The 21,525-nt window shown below is 57.0% G+C and overlaps 1 protein-coding gene across 1 annotated transcript; it reads right to left on the reverse strand.

Moving 5' to 3' along the window:
- Nucleotides 1-890: 890 nt before the first annotated feature.
- Nucleotides 891-18,274, reverse strand: CADM4 (cell adhesion molecule 4). The gene is made up of 9 exons (XM_084860767.1): nucleotides 18,143-18,274; nucleotides 5,429-5,575; nucleotides 4,883-5,035; nucleotides 4,521-4,655; nucleotides 4,014-4,178; nucleotides 3,778-3,868; nucleotides 3,470-3,642; nucleotides 2,351-2,479; nucleotides 891-1,779 (listed from the first exon to the last, which is right to left on the reverse strand). Exons 1-9 carry the CDS (start codon nucleotides 18,204-18,206, stop codon nucleotides 1,670-1,672), a joined length of 1,167 nt encoding a protein of 388 aa, XP_084716893.1. The 5' UTR covers nucleotides 18,207-18,274; the 3' UTR covers nucleotides 891-1,669.
- Between the last annotated feature and the right edge of the window lie 3,251 nt (nucleotides 18,275-21,525).

Here is a 21,525-nt window from a genome sequence, read left to right on the forward strand (position 1 = left end):
GGGTGAAGGGTGCATGGACTTTACCGTCCTGTTCTGCCTGTTTGTGTGTTCGAAGTCTCCCATAATAAGTTAAAATAAAATAGCACTCCTCATCCCCTTCCTCTGCATTGTATCTTAATGGCAACCTGAAATTAAGTTCTTTTTTCCTTGTGAAAGCTTCTTGAAGGTAAAACACCGAGTCCCCTTTCCCACTTTGGGGCCTTATGTTCCAGACTTATGCTGTCTGGAACACCACACAGTTGCCTCTAGACCTTTGAGCAGCACCTGGCACAAAGTAAGAGGTCAATATATGTTTTAATCTAAAATCAGAATCACTCATTTAAATTTTAGAGAATGAAGGGCCTGGAATACAAGGTTAAGGAACTCTGACTTGCTGTACTAAGGTGGTAGGGAGACAGGGTAAGGTTTTGAGGAAGGCAGGACTAGGGTGAGATGTGACTAACTGAAAGCTGCCCTGGAGGCTGATGTCTGGGGTGGGGGTGAAACACAGCAAGCGTCCAGGTCATGGGGCGGGGATCCGGTAGCTCAGTAGTTACCGAGGACATAAGACTGACTGTTTGGCTGTGTCTAGGAAACACCGAGTTTCCCCCTCCAGGAGGGTCAAGGTGCCTTTGCTGAGACCTCGTTTTGGCCTGTGTGGTTCACTGGCGACTTCCCCCCCTCCCCCTCCCAACAGGGTGCAGCTTCGGGCAGAAGGACAGACACACAACTACCACAGACATGTGTTCTCTCCTCAGTTTAATGGTGGTTAGTGGGATTGCCAAACCCCCTTCCCATTCCCCTCCCTGCCCCATACAAAAATGTTGTGTGGTGGTGTTTTGTTTTGTTTTGTCTTTTTTTAAACAAGAAAAAGGGGGCAAAAGCCAGGAATGGGGGAGGAGGGCGTAATCTGATATTTTCATACAGATTTTTTATTTTTTTAATATATTATATATAAAACCATAGAGACCAACACCCTCCCTAAACTCCTTTCCCCCTCCCTGGGGGGGCGCCTGGAGGAGAGCTGGGGGAGGCCCCCCAGGAGTGGGTGGACAGAGAGACAAGTATAGATAGGACAGATGTGGGGGGAGAAGGTAGAGGGAAGGGAAGCTGGGACCTGGGGAAGGGGGATTGGCGAAAAGGGCCGGGGCTGTCTCCCTCACCTCCTCCATCAACGTTATGACACAAAGACACAGAATCCGTTTCCACACCCTCCCCCCCCACCCTTACCCCCACCGTGCAAACATGGCTTTGCAAAGAGGTGCCCAGAGCTCTATGGAGCCCCTACAATGGCTGGCATGGGGTCTCGGACCCCCAAAGAATTCTGTGTTTCCCTTCCCTGCCCACCCCGCCCTTCCCAGAATCTGATCCCCTCCCCCACGTGACCTGGTTCTGCAGCTTAGGGGCCCTGGCCTTCCCCCAGTTATCTTTCCCCAACCCGATCCCTACCGCCCTCCCTGGACTTGGGGGATCTGGACCTTTGGCCCCTCCCCCCGGGGGACCCCAGGCCTCTGGGACTTTGCTTCTGGCCCTCGCAGAGACCCAGGCATTTGACACCCCCATCCCTGCCCAAACGTCTGAGGTGTTAGTGGTGGGGAGAGATGCCCACCATCTCAGACTCTGGTCAATGTCTTTGCAGCTGGCAGTGGGGTGGCCCCTCGCCCAGGCCAGGCCTGGGGTAGAGACGGGGTCAGATGAAGAATTCTTCTTTCCTCTTGTGTCCGTCGCTGCCGTTGAGGAAGGCTTCTCTCGCTTCTCCCTGCTCGTCCAAGCCACTGGCCTCGTGGGTCAGGTAGGAGCCTGTGGGGTGGGCCAGGAGTTAAGCAGAAATAAACGGGCAGAAGGAGACAGAGGAGACAGACATCCGACCAGAAAGAGGGAGGAAAGGAACGCAGGGAACAGAGGGAATCAAGACCAGGGAATGGCAACATGGGCAGAGAAAGGGGCGAAGCAGAATTAGGAAGATACCAAAAGCTCATGGAGAGATCAACCTTTATCTGTTCTCTTGGTGCTATCCCCTTGCTCTGTTCCCGAGGAATCCAGCAATTAGGAAGGCAAAGTCATTTAATTTAAACCCACGTTTTTAATTCAGCTTCAGCGTTTTACCCCTGTTATTTATGGGCAAAACACCCGCCCCTTTGGGAATACTGGCTTCAGATCCCACAGGGTTTGAATCCTGGTTCTAGGCTCTGCCCTCTCTTGAATTCCATCTCTAGACCCCACCCCCTTACCAATCCTGTAACCAACTACAACCTCACCACCAACTACAACCCCACCACCAACTACAACCCACCACCTACAACCCCACCACCAACTACAACCCCACCACCAACTACAACCCACCAACTACAACCCCACCACTACTACTCACCTTTCTGCCGGACCGAGCACCAGACCATGCCCACCAGCACGCATATGATCAGAAACACCAGTAGCGCCAGGATGCCGCCCACAATGGCGTAGGGCACGGACGTCTGAGCCTCTACCACCGCACCGGGGTCTGCCAGAGGAACAGGGCGCAGGACCCGGTGATGGGAGGGTGGTCCCAGCCCCGTCCATCGCTGCCAACCTTTTAAATCATTCCACCCACCCTCTAACCCCGCCCCTTCATGTGCCATGCCCCTCAAGTTACTGCCACCTGCTGGGCCTTTCTCACGGCTTGGCTTCCCTCTTTCCTGATGTTGCCCCTACCTGGAGGAACATGTGTTGGGTTACACACGGCCCCACTGGCTCCTGAGTCATTTTGCGAGGGCCTGCTCAGCCTCCTGTCCTTACCGCACCCCCAAGGAACAGAAACAGCACTCTTCTTTTCTTTGGACCATGTTTCTACCCCCGTAGAACCTCGGGCCCAAGTCCCTCACCACACCTTGTCCCAAACGCTTCTGGTGTCTAAAATGCTGTCTAGGGCCCAAACATGTCCAAAATTCCAGCTGCACCGTCGTAAGAGTTAAACATTTTTTTGCTAGAGGCTTTCCAACCACTTTATTTTTTTGGTTAATCCTCCCCTGATAATATTTTCCCACTGACCTTTTAGAGAGAGTGGAAGAGAAAGGGAAAGACAGAGAAGCATTATCTATTGGTTGCCTCCTACACCTGCCTTGACTGCAACCAAAGTACGTGCCCTTGGCCGGAATTGAACCCAGAACCCTTTGGTGCGCAGCCTGACGCTCTACCCACTGAACTAACTGGCGAGGGTCGTTCCAAACACTTTATATATTTAGCTCCTACAATCTCCATAAACCCTGAAATATGTGCTATTGTTCATTTCCACTTTACCAGGAGAAAACTAAGGAGCAGACCATGTCACCGGCAATAGGATGTTGCAAGAGCCAAAACTGAACCCAGACGGTCAGTCTGGCCTCCGAACTATAAGAACTTTGTGGACTGTTGGATCTCCGGAATCAATGGCTTTGCACAGGCCCCGCCTACCCATGGACCCCGAGAGGCCCCGCCCCTGCCCTGAGCCCCGCCCCCAGCAGCCTGCACTCACCGTAGACCACGAGCACATAGAGCGCCCTCGCGTGGCCGTGCTTGTTCGACGCCTCGCAAGTGTAGGTGCCATTATCTGCGGATACCAGGCCGTGCAGCGTCAGCGTCTCCCCGAACGCCTCGGCCCGCTCCGGCAAAGACTCGTTCCCGCGGCTCCAGCGGATCTGATTTGGCCTGGACCAGGGTAAAATACAGAAAGAGTAAGGGACGCAGGCGCCAGCACCCAATTCCGACTTCTCCGGAATCTAGGTAGGGAGCACCTAGGCACCAGAGGGTCCCTCCTCAGGAGTCTCAGGCCCCTGAGCTCACCTGGGGTTTCCCGTGACAGCACACGTCAGCATCAGAGTGTCCCCCTCCCTCACCACAGCTTGCGAGGCATGGATGCGGGCCGTGGGGGAGTCTGCAGGCAGAAGTGAGATGGGAGGGTGGCTGTCAGGGCCATCACGCGGGGTTGGAACCCTCCCGGGGTCCAGCGGCTGGCGTTGGGACTGCCCCCCATTCCCCCACCCCCGCACCCCGCCGGTCCCTGCGGGCTGGGCACTTACACTGCACGTCCAGCACGTACTGCGTCTGCTTGATGTGCCCCGAGGGCAGCGCCTGGTTCTGCGCCTCGCAGATGACGATGTCGCCGTCGTCCTTGCGGTCCACGCGGAACCTCACGGTGCTCGCCACGCTCCACACCTTGCCATTCTCCCTACTGCTGCTCACACCTGCCGGCCGACCGGAGGTCTTTCAGCCCCGATTCTGGCTCCGCCCCCGAGGGGGTCTCCCTCTCCCCTCCCTGCAGCCAATCCCAAAGCAGGCTATCTGCTAAGCCACGCCCCTAATCCACTGGCCCCGCCTCTAGCCTTCCAAATCAGGTCCTCCATCCCACATTCCTCTTCCCAAAGCTCTTCCTGTCCTCCCACCTGTCATTGTATTCAATAGCTTGCACATTGCCCGCCGGCCCATGCCCACCTGCCCTGTGCCCTCTCCTCCAAGCCCCGCCCCTTGGAGCCCCGCCTCCTCCCAAGCCCCGCCCCTAGGATCCCCCTTTCCGGGGGTGATCATACCTTTCAGCTCTTTGCGGTCGCGGTACCAGCGCAGAACGGCAACCGGGCGGGACCGCGGGACGAGGCAGCTGAGCTCCACCTCGCCGCCCTCCACAGCCTGCTCCCGGACTTCCACCACGGGGTTCTCCGGGGCCACTGCGGCAGGGAGGAGCGGGGAAGCGGGGAGGTCAGGGCAGACAGCCAGGTGGGTTCAAAGGGACCGGGCAGCGGGGGTTTGAGGCAACAAGGGTCAAACATAGAGCCCAGAGGTCTGGGCCCTGATGTCCGGGAGGTTGAAAGCAGCCAGGGCAGGGTCCCGGGATGAGGGAAGGCAAAGGAGGGAGGCGGAGGGGTGGGCAGCGGGAGGGAGAGGTGTGGTTTACCCAGCACGGTGAGCGTGGCGATCTGGTGGTGGGTGTCCTCGGTGTAGAGCTGGCAGAAGTAGCCTCCCTCGTCTTCCAGGCGGGCGTCTGAGAGCCGGATCCGCACCCTGCGAGGGGAGAACTCCTCAAGCTGGAAACGCTCATCCTTCAGGGCTAGAGTGAGTGAACCAGGAGTGAACAGGGGGGAATCCTGGCCTCCGGGGTTCGACCCTTCCTCCTGGAGCTCGGAGTCCAGCCCTCTGCCTCTTTGCTCCAGCCATACCTATGTATCTAGATGCCCACATGGATGTATTTCTCACATCGATGTTTCTCTGTCCCTCTCTCTACTCCCTTGGGGACCGGAATGATACAGGACCTCCCACCCACAGGAGCAGGGTTCAACACCCCCCCCCCCCCCCAGGCTCCATGCTATGTGAGAACCCAGGAGCCCGAGCCCCAGCCCCTTCCGCCCTCAGACCCTGGAGTCCAGAGTCTCAGCTCTGCCCTCACAGGAATCAGCTCCCAGCCCTCCTCCTCCAGGACGGGATTCCGGACCCCAGCACTCACCGCGGGTGCCGTTGAAGAAGAGGGTCTGGCGGGCCGGATTCTGAATGACAACGATGGACCCATCATACTGGTGCAGACGGCAGGTGATCTCCGCCACCCCGCCCTCGGCCACCGTCACGTTCTCCGTCTGTACCTCTTGTCCCGCCCCTGGACAGGACAGGAGACTCGTTGGTGGCTGTAATTCTCTCTCGCATCTTTTGCTCTCCCATCCAAACCTCCAATCCCTCTCCTTCCCCTCACATTCAGTGTATCGCACCCAGCGTTTCCTGCAGGCTGGAGTCCAAGAGAGGAACTCTAGAGGGGGCTGCCCCGGGCACCCTGGGAGCCCAGAGAAAAGGGAGGCCAAGACGGCAGGCCTGGGGACTCTTCCCAAAAGCAGCCGGAGATGCCCTCTGAAAATGGTTTGCTAAGTCACCTGACCCAGAAAAACCACAGAATCCTGCCCATGAAGAGGTGCAAATCTTTGTGATCACTTTAAGAACACTCGTGAAACTGCCCAGGTCATCGGGGGTATGCACATTCAAAGAGCCACCAAGCAGCCCTGGCTGGTGTGGGTCAGTGGTTAGAGCGGCAGCCCTGGGAACGGAAGGGTCACAGGTTTGATTCCCGATCCAGGGCATGTACCTGGGTTGCAGGCTCGATCCCAGTCCGGGTTGGGGTGCGTTCAGGAGGCAACCAATCTGTGTATTTCTCGCATCGATGTTTCTCTGTCTCTCTCTCTACTCCTCGCTTCCTTCCACTCTCTATCTTGAGAAAAAAAAAACAATGGAAAAAAACATCCTCAGGTGAGGATTTAAAAAAAGAAAAGCCACCAATATCTGCAGGATGTCACTTTACAGAAGCAGTGTGCGCCATTCCGTCATTACGATGGTGGGGTTGGTAGGTGTGCCAGGCTAAAGAGTGGGGCTGGATGCAGGGTCAGTGGCACAAAAAGAGTGCTGAATTTTTAAAGATATATTTTTATTGATTTCAGAGAAGGGAGAGGGAGAGGACAGACAGAAACATCATCGATGAGAGAGAATCATTGAATGGCTGCCTCCTGCTCGCCCCTCTGGAGACTGAGCCCACAACTCAGGCATATGCCCTGGGAATCGAACCTCGACCTCCGGGTTCATAAGTTGACGCTCAACCACTGGGCCACACGGGCCGGGCAAGAAGTGCTGCATTTTTGCTTAAAAAAAGCAGAGAAACCCGGGACCGGTTTGGCTCAATGGATAGAGCATCGGCTTGGGGACTGAAAGGTCCCAGGTTCGATTCCGGTCAAGGGCATGTACCTTTGTTGCGGGCATATCCCCAGTAGGGGGTGTGCAAGAGGCAGCTGATCGATGACTCTCTCTCATCGATGTTTCTGACTCTCTATCTCTCTCCCTTCCTCTCTGTACAAAATCAATAAAATATATTTTTTAAAAAATGCAGAGAATGCTGAGCGTAAGGGTTTAGATGTAGATCCTCTGGTCACTGAGTACATCCAGGTGAAAAGCTCCCAAGATGCAATGCAAACGTACAGAGCTCATGGGCGGGTTAACCTGTGCAGCTCTCCCTGCCGCCTGGAGATGGTCCCTCTGAAGAGCAGATAGACCTAAACCAGAGAGGAAGTTGCACAAAGAAAGAGATATTCCAGAAGAAACAAAAGCGTATGGCCTGGGAGTAAATTCAGCATAAAATAACACTAAAAGTAAAAAAAAAAAAAACAACAACCCTGGCCAGTGTGGCTCAGTTGGTTGGGCATTTTCCCATGTACCAACAGGTTGTAGCTTGATGCCCAATCAGGGCACATGCCCGGGTTCAGGGCTCCATCCCTGGTAAGGGATGTGCAGGAGGCAGCCAATCAATGTTTCTCTCTCACATCCATGTTTCTCTCCCTCCCCCTTTCTTCCACTCTCTTAAAAAAATCAATAAAAACAATTTTTTAAGTTGTTTTTAAAAGACTGCCTAGAGAGAGATGGGGGATTAGAGAAGGTTCTGGAAGAAAGCTCGATTGGATCCAGATCTCAAGTAAACAGGAGCTGACCAGGGGTGGGACACCGTGAGGTGCTCCCTGGACCCCGCCTTCCACACCTGGGCTCATGCTGTGGCTTGTCGGCCAGATGGCCACAATACGCTTCCCTTCTCCGTGCGTGCGAGCCCTTTGTAAGGTGACTTGGCGGCTCCACCCACCGAGGCACTCAGACCCTGGGAATCTGGGCACGCCTTGGGACTTGCTCTGACCCACAGAATTTGCTAGAACCTACGCTTCAAAAGACCTTGCAGCTCCCGCTCACGCCTCTTGCTGCCCTGAGACAGTTGAGTGAAGATGCCCAGACTAGCTTCCTTGAAGGTGAGAGAAGCCCAGCCAATAGCCGGTCCCCCCCACCCCCCCACCGCCAGCCGTGTGCCTGAGGCCATCCTGCACCAGCCAGCCCCGGGAAACAGCAGGTGACGGCAGCCATAGGAGTGACCCCAACTGTGACCAAGAGAACTGCCCCATTGATCCAGTCCAAACTGCTGCTCCCAGCGTTGTGAGCGAATAACGTGATGGTTTAAAGCCACTAGGCTTTATTTTTATTTATTTATTATTATTATTTTAAAATATATTTTTATTGATTTGTTACAGAGAGGAAGGGAGAGAGATAGAGAGCTAGAAACGCCGATGAGAGAGAAACGCTGACCATCTGCCTCTTGCACATCCCATACCGGGGATGTGCCCGCAACCAACATACATGCCCCTGACCAGAATCGAACCTGGGACCTTTCAGTCCACAGACCGACGCTCTACCACTGAGCCAAACCGGTTTCGGCTTATTTTTATTTTTAAAAATATATTTGTATTGATTTCAGAGAGGAAAGGAGAGGGAGAGAGAGAGAGAGAGATAGAAACACCAATGATGAGGGAGAATGATCACCAATGATCACTGCTCAGCTGCCTCTGAAGAAGGCACGCCCCCTACTGGGGTTCAAGCCCACAACTCAGGCATGTGCCCTGATGGGGAATTGAACCATGGCTTCCTGTTTCATTGATCAACGCTCAACTACTGAGCCATACAGGCCAGGCTAAAGCCACTACATTTTAGATGTGCTGTTACACCCCCAAAGTTAACTGGTACAACACATAATTAAGCTACATTTCCCAGGGTCCCTTGTACTTAGGTGGGGCCATATGACCGACTTCTGGTCAATAGGATGCAGATGGAAGGGAGAAACACCTCTTGCAAACTGGCTCATCTCACTCACATCCTTCTTTTTCTTTCCCTTTTTTTATTAATCCTCACCAGAAGATATTTTTCCTTTTTTTTTTTTTTTTTTTTAAGAGAGAGAGAATGGGAAGGAAGGAGGGGTGGGGGGAGGAGGGGAGATACAAAGAGAGAGAAAGAGAGAGAGAGAGAGAGAGAGAGAGAGAGAGAGAGAGAGAGAGAAACATCAATGTGAGATACATTGATTGGTTGCCTCCTGCATGCTCTCCAACCTGGCTGGGGATCGAACCTGCAATCCAGATGTGTGCCCTTGACCAGGAATCAAACCTGAGACCCTTTGGTTCAAGGGCCAATGCTCTAACCACTGAGCCCACCAGCCAGGGTATCACTCCTTCTTAAGGCTGAATGGAGAGGACCCCAGGGAGCTTAGAAAAGATAGGATCACGAGCTGGAAGCCTGGGGCCTGACTCACTGCCCCCTGTGGCTTGTCTGAGCGAGGAATGCACTTTTTTTTGTAACGCCACCGAGGTTCCAGGACTGTTTGTTATGGACGTTAACTGGCTCTGATTAACACGGCAGAGGAACAAGGTAGGTGATTAGGAAGGGGGTGTTTCCAGCAGAGAAAACAGCCTGGCAGAAGGCTGGAAGCTGAGATTAATCACCATCAGCATCACCATCATCACTGTCACTGTCATCGGCAGAATCACAATCACAATAGCTATTGTTTATTAGGCGCTCGCTGTGCTGAGGACATTACCTGTATAATTTCCATGCAAATGATCACAATATCTGAACTAACGTAGGCCCCCGTTTCCCATCACGTTTTCTCCCAGTTCCCATTTTATAGACGAGACCATTAGTCCGGAGGGAGAGAATGACTTGCTTAAGGTCCTAGCCCAAGAGGTGGCAGACCCAGGACCTGCATCCGGATCTCTCTGATTCTGTTTCTTACTTAGACCCACCCGCACCGCTGGTGTCTGGGTGTGTGTCCAGCTTCGGTGAGGGGTTTTGGGGTGTGCCGGCGGAAGGAGATTATAGCTTTTCTCCGGAAGGCCGGTGTAGGTTTTTGGAGCTGGAAAGAACCACGACCACACCTGGTGATGTACCTTTAAGTCAGAGGTCCTCAAACTTTTTAAAGTGGGGGCCAGATCACGGTCCCTCAGAGAGCTGGAGGGCCGGACTATATGAACTACTAATCTAGGGGTGTCGAACTCAATCAGAGAAGGGGCCAAAATCTAAAATCCAGCCTAAATCGCAGGCCGAATGGTTTACTGAACAGTCATAAACTGACAATGTCATAAACTGACAGCGGAGTGCAGTGATGACAGCACGGTGCGGGCCACATTGCAAGGCCTGGCAGGCTGGATTTGGCCCGCGGGCCTTGTGTTTGACACATGTGCACTAATCCCTACTGTAACACCTCGGCTGCGCTCACTGCCCAAAAAACCTAGCGGGCCGGATCAGACTCCTCTGCGGGCTGCATGTGGCCTGCGGGCCGTAGTTTGAAGACCCCTGCAGTGCTGGGTAACTCTCGCTCCGTGTCTCTTACAGGCTGCCTTATCCATTCACGTGAGTGTTTCCTCGGCAGGGGTAGGTTTCCCAGGCTGGGTGCCCAGAGATGAGTCAGAAAAGGTCCCTGTCCCGGAGGGCCTTTCCAGATTGATGTGGAGTTAGACACCAATCACCGGAACAGCCCATCCAGCGTGCTCTCCTCCCCGCAGGCAGGATGGGCAGCCTTGTTTGGGGGCCGAGGGGCCGAAAAGATGAATTCCGAGGGGTGGAGGCCGAGAGAGAGCATGGATTGCCACCCGGCCACCCATGCCTTCCTCTCTCCTCCGCAGAGGAGCCTGAGGGGAGCTTCCGGCTGCCCTCTGCCTCGCACAGAGATCTATCTCCCGGGCTTTATTGCAGCGGAGTGAGTCCGAGGGAAAGTGCCATGGGGTAATGTGGGGAGGATTTCCGAAAAGGGGGGCCAGGGCCCTTGTCCACCAGGTCGCCTTTGTGCTGCTTGGAGCCGGGATGCGGAGGCCTGGCGGGCTGGCAGCCGTGTTGGGCCATGAGGAAGAGGGCGGCAGGGATGGCACAGGCAGGAGCTGCAGGGTGCCTGGGCCTCCGGTGATGCTGTGGAGCGGCCCTAAAAGCCCCAGCTGCCTATTTCCGGACTTATTTCACGTTTAGTGTAACTTTTTGTGTTGTGAAGCCACTGATAGTGATTTATCTAGTGCCTCCTGGAATACCAAGCTTCACACGTCCGATCCAAATGTTTTCCTCTCCGTGTTTTCTCAATCTCAGGAAAGGTCACAACCATCACCTGCCTGGCTGCGCAGGCCCCACACCTAGAAATCAAGCTCGTTCTTACCCTTCCCCTCACCTCTGACATCCTTTCCATCAGCAGTATCTATTCATTCTACTTCCAAAACATCCCACACCCATTCATCTTTGTCTCTTTGGCCATATCCCTAGTTCAGGGTTTTTTTTTTTTTTTTTTTTTTTTTTGCCAAGCCATTTGCATATTTATAACGTCATTCATGGGCCATACAAAATTATCAACTTAAAAAAAATTAGCCTATTTGGTCAAACACTTAATTAACTCACCCCTAATGTGTTGGCTGGGCCAGACCAAATGATTTCACCAGCCTTCTATGGCAGTGGGCTGGACGGTCCCCACCCCTGCCCCCGCTCTGGCCCAGTGACACTATCTTTTACTGGAACCATTTCCCCCCCCCAAAGATTTTTTTTAAATATATATTTTATTGATTTTTTACAGAGAGGAAGGGAGAGAGATAGTTAGAAACATCGATGAGAGAGAAACATCGATCGGCTGCCTTCTGCACACCCCCTACTGGGGATGTGCCCGCAACCAAGGTACACGCCCCTGACCGGAATCGAACCTGGGACCTTTCGGTCCCACGCTCTATCCACTGAGCCAAACCAGCTTCGCCCCCCCACCCCCCAAAAGATTTTTTATGGATTTTTGGAGAGAGAGGAAGGGAGAGGGAAAAAGAGAAACATTGATGTGAGAATGAAAACACTGATCAGCGGATGGCTGCCTTCGGCACGGCCCCCATAGGGGATCGAGCCTGCAACCTGGGCATATGCCCTGACCAGGAATCAAACCAGCGACTTTCTGGTGCTTGGGACGCCGCCCAAACGAGCCTTTCTGGCCAGGGCTCTTACTCGAACCTCTAAGAACTACGCATGGGCCTCCTTGGATCCATCCATGCCTGCCTCCCCCCAGGCCCTTCTCCACACGTCTGCTAGATGGACTTTCCAAAAAAGTAAATCAGATCAAGTCACCTTTCCGCTTAAAACCCTTCATTCGCTGCCCATCACACTTAGAATAACATCTAGACTCCTGCCCTGGGCCTTCAAGGTGCGCCGTGGCCTGGCCCCTCTCTGGCTAATTCTGATCACCCTCGCTTCACCCCAGCTCACTGGCCTTGGCGTCCTACACGCACGCTGAGCTTGCTACCACCCAGTGCCTTTTCACGTGCTCCTCCCTTTGCCTGGAATGTTCTTTCTTCTTCTTTTTTTAAAAAAATATATTTTATTGATTTTTTACAGAGAGGAAGAGAGTGGGATAGAGACTTAGAAACATCAATGAGAGAGAAACATCGATCAGCTGCCTCCTGCACACCCCCCTACTGGGGATGTGCCCACAACCAAGGTACATGCCCTGACCAGAATCGAACCCGGGACCCTTGAGTCCGCAGGCCGACGCTCTATCCACTGAGCCAAGCCGGGCCCGGCACCTGGGATGTTCTTTCCCCTTGCCCACCCCCCATGCGGTGACTCTGCTCACACGGACACCTCTTCAGAGTGACTCTCTCTCATCCCCCAGCCCTTCGCCTCCAGAACACGTTCTATTTCACCACCACTGCTGTATTTCCTGTGTGGAGAGTTCGCTGAGATTACTTTACTAGTGTGCTTATTTTATTTATTGTCCCCCACCGCTAGATGTATCTCCAGGGAGCAGGGACAGAAACCCTGGGGCTTACTGCCATGCCCTCAGTGCCCCGCCGTGTGCCTGGCACCTGGCAAATGTTTGGAGATGGATGAATGCATGGCACGTGTCAGGCAGGATCTTATTTCAGCCTCACAACATCCTGGTGGCATCGCTATTCTCATCTTACACACCTGGGCCGGTCCCAGCTGGACCGCGGGCCGTCTGTGTGACCCGGGGCCGTGGCTTCACCTTTCTGAGCCTCAGCTGCCTGCCTGCAAAATGGGGATACAGCCAATGCCTGCCTCCTAGGGATTAGCCCAGGGCCTCGAGCTCAGGGAGCCCGCTGCAAAACTGCTATGACGGCAGCCTCCAGGACCTAGCCCATCCATGCACGCGAAAACTGGCCTGCCTGCTCCATCTGGCACTTTAAAAAAACATTTTGGCCCAAACCGGTTTGGCTCAGTGGATAGAGCGTGGGCCTGTGGACTGAGGGGTCCTGGGTTCCGGGCACATCCCCAGTAGGGGGGTGTGCAAGAGGCAGCTGATCGATGATTCTCTCTCATCGATGTTTCTAACTCTCTATCCCTCTCTCTTCCTCTCTGTTAAAAAAATCAATAAAATATATTAAAACAAACAAACAAACATTCTGAAGCCTCGCCATAGATCCTGCATGAGGATCCCAGCCAATACTAGCCCCCCATTTTACAGACGTGGAGAAATGAGGCTCAGGGGCCCCAGGTAATTTGGTGGCAGAAACTTAATGCCTCCGGAGAGCCATCGGGATGCCCCCCAAGTTTATGTCCTGCCCTGTGCTTGAGGGTGCACATGGGGTGAGGGTGGGGCTTTTTGTCTTACTCCCTCCCCCTCCCGAAGACTCAGTAACCAACAGCGTTTGTGCTTGGAATATCAATGTCCCGGGAGCTTTTGTTTTGGGGTTGGGGGGTGGTGAGGCGGGACTCTCTGGTCAGAGAGGGGTTGAGCTTTGGGGACTGGGGCGCTGGCCCTTTAAACGGTGTTGACAGCCCGGAGTTGTCATGGGGATGGTGCCTGGAAAAGAGACGGGAGGGTTTGGGAAAGAGCGGCTGGCTGAGCAGGTGACATGTAGAGAGGCCCAGAATCCAGCACCCTGCTCCCTCGGACCCAGGAAAACAGCCCCAACCGCCTCCTCTCCCCGGCTCCTCCCGGCTCCCAGCACCCTCCTCCATCAGGACCAGGAAAAAGCCTGAGTCTCAGCATCCTTCTCCCTCAATCCCAGGAGTCCCCAGCCCCCAGCCTCTCCTCTCTCAAACCCAGAACTCCGGGCCTCCAGCCCCCTCCTCCGCCGGGCCCGGGAGCCAGGGGTCCCGAGGACACAGCTGGTGGATGTTTCCACGGAAACTCCGTGGGGTGGGGGAGCACTTCCTGGGTCCTGAGTCAGCGAATACCCAAGGGAGTCTCAAGGTCACGGCTCCAGGAAGGTCACAGCCACCCCTCCGTATCCGCTCCCCGGGAGGCTGGTGGCATCGTGCCTTCTTCTCCTGCTTCCTCCCCTGGGGAGGTGGTACGTCCCTGCGTCCTGCCTGAACACCCCCTCCACCCCCCACCAATGGCGGAGTCCGAGCATCCTTGCACAAAGCATCAATTCTTCCTCAGCTCAGCCTTGTGAAGGCGCCTGTATTCGCAGGACCCAGGCGTCAGGGTCCCAGCCCCTCCTCCTCCTCCAAGACCTAGGAGTATGGACCCTCAGCCCTTCTCTCTCGGAACCCTCCTCCCTCAGACCCCAGTCCAGCCCAGGCCCCCACCTCCCTCAGAGTCAGGAGTCCAGGCCCCCAGTCCCTCCTCCCTCAGACCCAGGAGTCTCAGCCCCTAGCCCTTTCTCCCTCAGGCCCAGGAGTCCAGGCCCCCACCCCTCCTCCCTCAGACCCAGGAGTCCAGGCCCCCAGACCCTCCTCCCTCAGAGTCAGGGGTCCAGGCCCCCAGCCCCTCCTCCCTCAGACCCTGGAATCCAGGCCCCCAGCCCTCCTCCCTCAGACCCTGGAATCCAGGCCCCCAGCCCTCCTCCCTCAGACCCTGGAATCCAGGCCCCCAGCCCCTCCTCCCTCACCCCCAGGGGTCCGGCCCCCACCCTGCTCCTCTCTTGGAAACTTCTGACTCCAGGTGCACAGTCCTCAGTCCCGAGAGCCACAGTCCTGCCTCCCCAGCCCTCTATCCCCCTCTTCTCTGGAAACCAAGCATCAGATGGGGGGCCTCAGGGTGAGTCAGGAGCCTCACACACAGTCTGCCCTGTGGCCCCCACATTTCTGGGATATTCAGAACTCCCTGGATTCCAGGCTCAGGCCCAGGGGGAGGGAGCATCCTCTGGAGATCCCCCTGAGTGTGTGGGGGGGAGGTCAGCGGAGGAATTCCTGCTCCGCCCGGAAGGGTGCGAGCCTGCACTGAGGGCTCCCTGTCCTCGCCGCCCCCCCAGGGGCCACCATTCACCCCCTCCCAGGGGCGCCCCGGCTCTGCCGCTGCCCTCGTGCCCTCCCGGGTGCCTGCAGAGGAGCCGTGGTGCCCGGTTCCCAGAAGCCCCAGCGGCCTGGGGTCTGCAGGGGCAGAAACCAGTGGGTGCTTGGGTCCTGGTGCCACACGCCATTGGGTGCTGGCGAGTCCGGCTGTCTCCACGCCTCCCCACCCCACCCCAAGAGAGAAAGCTGTCTTTGTGCTCCCCACGATGGGGACAGGCCTGGCTCGCACGCCATTAACCCACCCAGGCCCCGGCCGGCCCCGTTGCTGCGTCTAAGGTCTTGGAATCCTTTGCAGAATCTGACCTCAGCGACGGGGACTCGGGCACCCAGCTCGTGGGTGGGTGGGGGTCAGTGACAGGAACTTCCTGGGACCTGGACCAGGGGCTGACTCACACTGGGGACAAGCCCCCCTGTGCTCAGAGCAGCGGGGCAGAACTCCAGAAGGGAAAAGTGAGTCACTTAGGAGGGAAACACTATTTGGAATCAACAATCTCCCCCCCACCCCCCGACCCCACCCTCCGGCCCCCCAGCTCTGACAGCCTCTCTGTCTTTTCTCTGTATCTGGGTGTCTGTTTGCTCCAAGCTCTGGCCTGTGCCTCTCTAGGCAGACTCCCCATCCATCCGCTTTCTCACCTCCCACCCTGGACCCTTCTTTCTTTTGGCATCAATGTCAGCATCTGCCTGCTCTTCGCGGCAGACGGGCGAGCCAGGAGAAGAGAGAATGTGTCTTTGAAAGGACACGAATGAATGCCCGGCTGGGCAAGGTGAGAGAGGAAGGAGGTGCCTGAGAGGGCACCAGGCACACACCCGGAAGCCTAGTGGCCAGAGCCGCTCAGAAGCCTCCAGTGGAAAGGAGGGCGGGCAGGGCCCTCTGAGATCACGCACGCCAGCAGCTCCCTCACCCAGAGCTTCACAGAAGGGGAAGGCAAGGCTGGGGAGGGATGGGGAGGATACAAAACCACCCCAGAGGGGCCCGGTTCCTGGCTCCATCCAGAGTGCTTCTTCCCACGACACCATTCTCTCCCGACTTGCTAAGCCCCAGGATTTAGCGAAAGTTTACAGAAGGGATTAGAGTACCAGGATGCGGCAGTTTTAAACGAGGGGAAAACCAGTAAGGCTGCCCGCCTCCCCGAAGTGCTGGGTGAGAGATTCTCGCACCGAGTAGGTGGCCTCTTGGGCCATCTTCTGGTTCTAAGGTCTACGCTGTCAGGATTCTAGATGGCAGAGGTGCCAAGACCCGGGCTCTCCGAGAGGCCAAGATTGCAGACTGTGACAGATGCCAAGGGGCCAGCAGGCCGATGCCATCGAGGTTCCAGAATGTTAAAGGTGTCAAGACTTTTAGAGATTCTGGGACTCTAGAATCCCAGCGGGGTGTCCATCTTACAGATTACCCCCAGGGTTTTTGTTTGCTGGATTCATTGGTGCTAGGATTCTAGGAGGCTGGATTTTAGGGCCTAAAAAAAAAAAAAAGAAGAAAAATAACACTGGAAGGAGAGGTCGCTGAGGGAAATGGCAGCGTGTCTGTGGCAAAGAAAGGAGGTGAGGCTGCGCGTCCGGGAGCCATGGCGGAGACCAGAGGAGAACGCGAAGTGGGCGGCGGGAGGCCAGCCTGGCCCCTCACCTTGTCTGGGGTTCGAGCTGGGATTCCTCCCCTGTCAGATCCCCGGGCCCCACATCCTCTGCTTTGCAGAGAGAGAAACCAAGCCCTGGAGAGAGGAAGGTCCTCGTTCCCGGTGACTGTGGCAAACGGCGCGCGCCAGGATCCACACCCGGGCCCCCAGCCCCGGGCCACCTGGTCCCACTCCTCTCCCAACCCTCACGGAGCCTCTACCCCTCCCGCTTCCGCCAGCCACCTCCCGACCCTCCCTCCCTCCCGAGACCCGCTCTGCCCCCCGGGGAGGAGGTGGCCTGTGACAAGTTCGAGGCACACAGTGCGAAGGGTGTGTGGGTGACATTTCCTGACCTTGTCCCCAGTCTCAGGGTCACGCTAAGTTGGAGGTCCCCGGCCTCTCTCCCCGGGTGTGAGAGCTGTGTGGGGCGGCTCTCTGGCTGCTCTGGAGGGGAGCAGCCGGGGTGTGTGACCGGGCGGGGAGGGCCAGCCATTGGGAGGAATTTGCTGAATCCACGTGTGTGCCCACATGCCGAGTTCACCACACAATCCTCCCCCCACATCTCTCCGGGGCCTTTCGGGATGCCCTGCCTGACTCAGTTCCTCCCCAGGGGCACATAGTGCTGGAGAGAGAGAGAGAGAGAGAGAGAGAGAGAGAGGTGGAGGGAGGGGTGGAGGATGGGAACGGGGATCCCAGGATGGAGGTTGTAAGGGTGGAGAGGGGAGGCGGCAGAGAGGCAGGGGACAGAGAGACCGTGGGACAGACAGAGGGGACGGGGGAGGACTGAGAGGGAGAGGTGACAGAGGGGGCTGGAGAAACAGAAATGACAGAAAGACAGGGGACAGAGGAACAAGGGGATGGGACAGATGGGGGACAGAGAGAGAAACAAGGGTGACAACAAGACAGGGTCAGAGAGGGAGAGCAGGAATACAGAGGGGCAGAGAAGGGGGACTAGGGAGGATGATGGGGGACAGGGTGACCCACTAAAAAGGAGCAGAGACCCAGGGACAGAGGCGGGGGACAAAGAGGGTAGAGGGTGGGGGAGAGGGAGGCGAGGAGAAAGGAGAGGGGCAGGACTTCGGGGCTGAGGGCCGGGGGCAGAGGACAAGGGTAGAGGGACCAGGAGGGAGCCTGAGGACTCAGACACAGGCGGACGGAGGGGCGCAGAGCGCGGACAGAAGGACAGCGGGACCGGCCGGGGTAGGCGGGCTGGGGCGGGGGTGGGGGCGGGGGTGGGGGTGGTGGGGGTCTCGGTCCCTTTGTCCCCGCCGGGATCGGGGCCTGTGCGGGGCGGGGGGGCTGCGGCACGGCGGCCGGGCCCGCGCCCCCTCCCCCGCCCGCGGCTCCCGCGCCGACCCCGCGCCGCTGCGCTTTGTCCGGGGAGGGGGCCCGGCCGGCCCCGCGCGCATTGTTCGGCCTCTGCGGCCCCGCGGCGGCCCGGCTGCCCGCGCGCCGCGCTCCCCGCCGCGCCGGCCCGGCCCGCCGCCCCGGCCCCCACCTACCTGGCGCCGCCGCGGCCGCCCACAGCAGCAGCAGCGGCCACTGGAAGCGCCGGGCCCGGCCCATGGTGCCGCCGCCGCCGCCGCCGCCGCTCGCTCCCGGCCCGGCACCTGCGCCGCCCGCGCCGCGGCCCCGCCCCCGCCCCGCCCCCTGTCCGCCCGGGGGCGGGGCTTAGGGGCAGGGGCGGGGCTCCGGGGCGGGGGCGGGGCCGGGGTCCCGGAGGAACTGGGAGACCCGGGCAGACACTGTGCGCGGGAGGGCCCCGCGGGGAGGCGGGCGGGGGCGCGGCGCCCGGAGGCGGGAGGCCGGCGCGCGGGACAGAGCGGGTGCGTGCCCAGCCGGGGAGCGCGGGTGTGTAGGTGTGCAAGGGTGAGCCGTTGCAGGGAGGAGCTGGCGTGTGCCGGTGCGTGTGCGTGTGCAAGGTGCTGGTGCGGAGTGCTGGAGGCTGAGCGCAGGGGGGGCCGGGCGCTGAGTGGGGGGAGGGGGGAGGGAGGTGGGGGCGGTCACGTGCGTGAAGATGAGGGGGTGCGCGGGCGTGCAAAGGGGAGAGGGTGTGGGGCTGGGGAGGGGGCGTGTTCCGTGGGAAAGGGAGCGTGAGAAGGGACCTGTGGACAGGTGAGGGAAGGGGACATTGTCACATGACAGCTGTCATGTGACACCGTCCCCTTCCTTTACCTGGAGAGGGAAGGCTGCAGCCTCCACTTTGGGCAGGTGCACGACCTCCCCAGGCTGGGCTGGGCTGGGCTGGAGTCAAACCCCCACGTTCCCTCCTGTCCTGACCGGGAAACCCCATGTTTCCACACCATTCCCTATCCGCAGGGGCCCCCTGAGAGTGAAGCAGCTGGAAGGAAGCCCGGGCGCTGAGTCTCCCAGGGAGAGGCTCCTGCGATGCCTCCCAGGCACCGCGTGCAGCTGCCCCGCCCCATGTCCCTGCTCTTCCTGCCCTGGCACCGGGTGTCCCTGCCCAGGTGCCCTGCCCACTTCTCGTCCATCGCTGACGCTGACTCAGCCCTGCAGACGTGGTCCCTCCTCCCTGCTGGGGAGGGGGTCTCCCTGAGCCCACTTCTGTCGGCCCCTGTGCACCTGGAGCAGGACTGTCTCCCCGAGGACCCCCGGAGAGTGAGAACCTCCCCCGGGCCCTTTGACAGTGAGGTGATGGAGTTATGCCAACTGCGAAAAAATCCGTGCGTGTTATCGCTGCCATCACGACCAAGATGCTCCATATCCGGGCACACCGCGGGGCTTCAACCACAGACATCCTTCCTGTCCGTAGGCCCAGCTCCCAGCATCCTCTCTGTCCTCTGGACCAAACCTCCCGCCAGCCTCTGTGTGACAGTCCGCGCTGATTCCCTTCCTTCCCCACCCTCCGTCTGTCCTTCTGGAACTGGGGAGAGAGGTCCCCTCGAACCCTTCCAGGGCTGCGTGTTAGGACAGGCGGAGAGAGGCGTCTCACCTGGCGATGGGTGGAGGGCAGCGAAGAGTCGTCTCTGCCCCCAAGAATCTACGGGTCTCCTTGCCCACGGCGCTCACCAACGGCTCTCACTCCCGCTGCAGGGCGTTCTCATCCCTCTTCTTTGGAGCCCACCATTTCTTCCGCTCGAGGACACCGTGGGCGTGGGGGTCCTGTCCCCATCCCACTCGGGTACCTTATCTAGCAGGTGTTCATGCAGGTGCAGTACACCCACCCCAGCTGGCTTAAGGAAAAGAGAATCATCGTTTCACACATAAAAGAGGTATCGGGCGTGGCTGGCTGCAGCACGGTCTGTCCATCTCTGTCCTAAGGATAAGCGTCTTCCCTCAGGTTGCATGATGGCTGGCAAACACCCCTGGGGCCACACTTTTTCTTCACATTCAGAAGGGGCAGAGAGAGGGACAGACAGACAAACAGATGGGAAGAGCCTGAGATGGGAAGGGAGAAAGGGACAGAGGGCAGATATTTCCCTCCAGGAGCCTCTAGAAAAACCTTTCAGCTGAAACCGGTTTGGCTCGGTGGATAGAGCGTCGGTCTGTGGACTGAAAGGTCCCAGGTTCGATTCCCGCCAAGGGCATGTACCTTGGTTGTGGGCACATTCCCTGTGAGGGGTGTGCAGGAGACAGCTGGTCGATGTTTCTCTCTCATCGATGTTTCTAGCTCTCTATCCCTCTCCCTTCCTCTCTGTAAATAAGCAATGAAATATATTAAAAGAAGAAAGAAAGAAAGACCTCTCAATATGCCTCATTGGTCCAGACTATGGCCCCTGCCTATCACTGAGCCAGTATCAATGGCCAGGGGCTGAGATGCTGCTGATTAAGTGAGACACGACCCAAAGGCTCCCCCTACCGCCCGGCCAGAGATGACATCAGCCTTCTCACAGAAATGCTATTGGGGAGGCAGCTGCTGTGCCTGCTATTGAAGCTGGGGGGGGGGGGGGGGGGGGAATGGGCTGCACACCATGAGTTACTATTCCTGAGGGTCTTTTACATCCTCACCCAAAGACATGTTTGTTTATTTTATTTATTTTTTTAAATATATTTTACTGATTTTTTTTACAGAGAGGAAGGGAGAGGGATAGAGAGCTAGAAACATCGATGAGAGAGAAACATCAATCAGCAGCCTCCTGCACACCCCGCACTGGGGATGTGCCTGCAACCAAGGTACATGCCCTTGACCGGAATCGAACCTGGGACCTTTGAGTCCACAGGCCGATGCTCTATCCACTGAGTCACACCAGTTAGGGCGATTTTATTTATTTTTAAAATATATTTTATTGATTTTTTACAGAGAAGAAGGGAGAGGGATAGAGATATAGAAACTTCGATGAGAGAGAATCATTGATCAGCTGCCTCCTGTACCTCCCGCCCCCACTGGGGATGTGCCCGCAACAAAGGTACATGCCCTTGACGGGAATAGAACCTGGGACCTTTCAGTCCCCAGGCCAAGGCTCTATCCACTGAGCCAAACTGGTTTCGGCTTGTTTGTTGATTTTAAAGAGAGAAGAAGGAGGAGAGAGAGAGAGAGAAAAAGGGAAAGAGAAACATTAGTGTGAGAGAACAACACCGATCGGTTGCCTCCCACATGCACCCCAACCCAGGATCTAGCTCACAACCCAGGTATGTGAATGGGACGATCAGTGGAGTCACCCGCCAGGACAAGTGCTCCTGAGTTTTTTAAGTCTCGGGATCTTGCAGACCTTGCTGGTTGTTTACTCCTTGTCATTCCATGGGGTAATAGGCACATATATTTGGTCTTTGCCCCCCGTTCCCCGCACAGTGTGCTTGAAAACCTTATCTTTCCTTGGGTGATGGGGGTGTCCCAATGAAGTGACTTTGAGCTCCTGGATGGCTCCCCGGTGAGAGCTGGTCACCTAAAAGACCAAGCCTTGGTTAGAAGGAAGCTTGGAATTTT

This window comes from Pipistrellus hanaki, assembly GCF_964339955.1.
Source record: "Pipistrellus hanaki genome assembly, chromosome: 15".
NCBI lineage: Eukaryota > Metazoa > Chordata > Mammalia > Chiroptera > Vespertilionidae > Pipistrellus > Pipistrellus hanaki.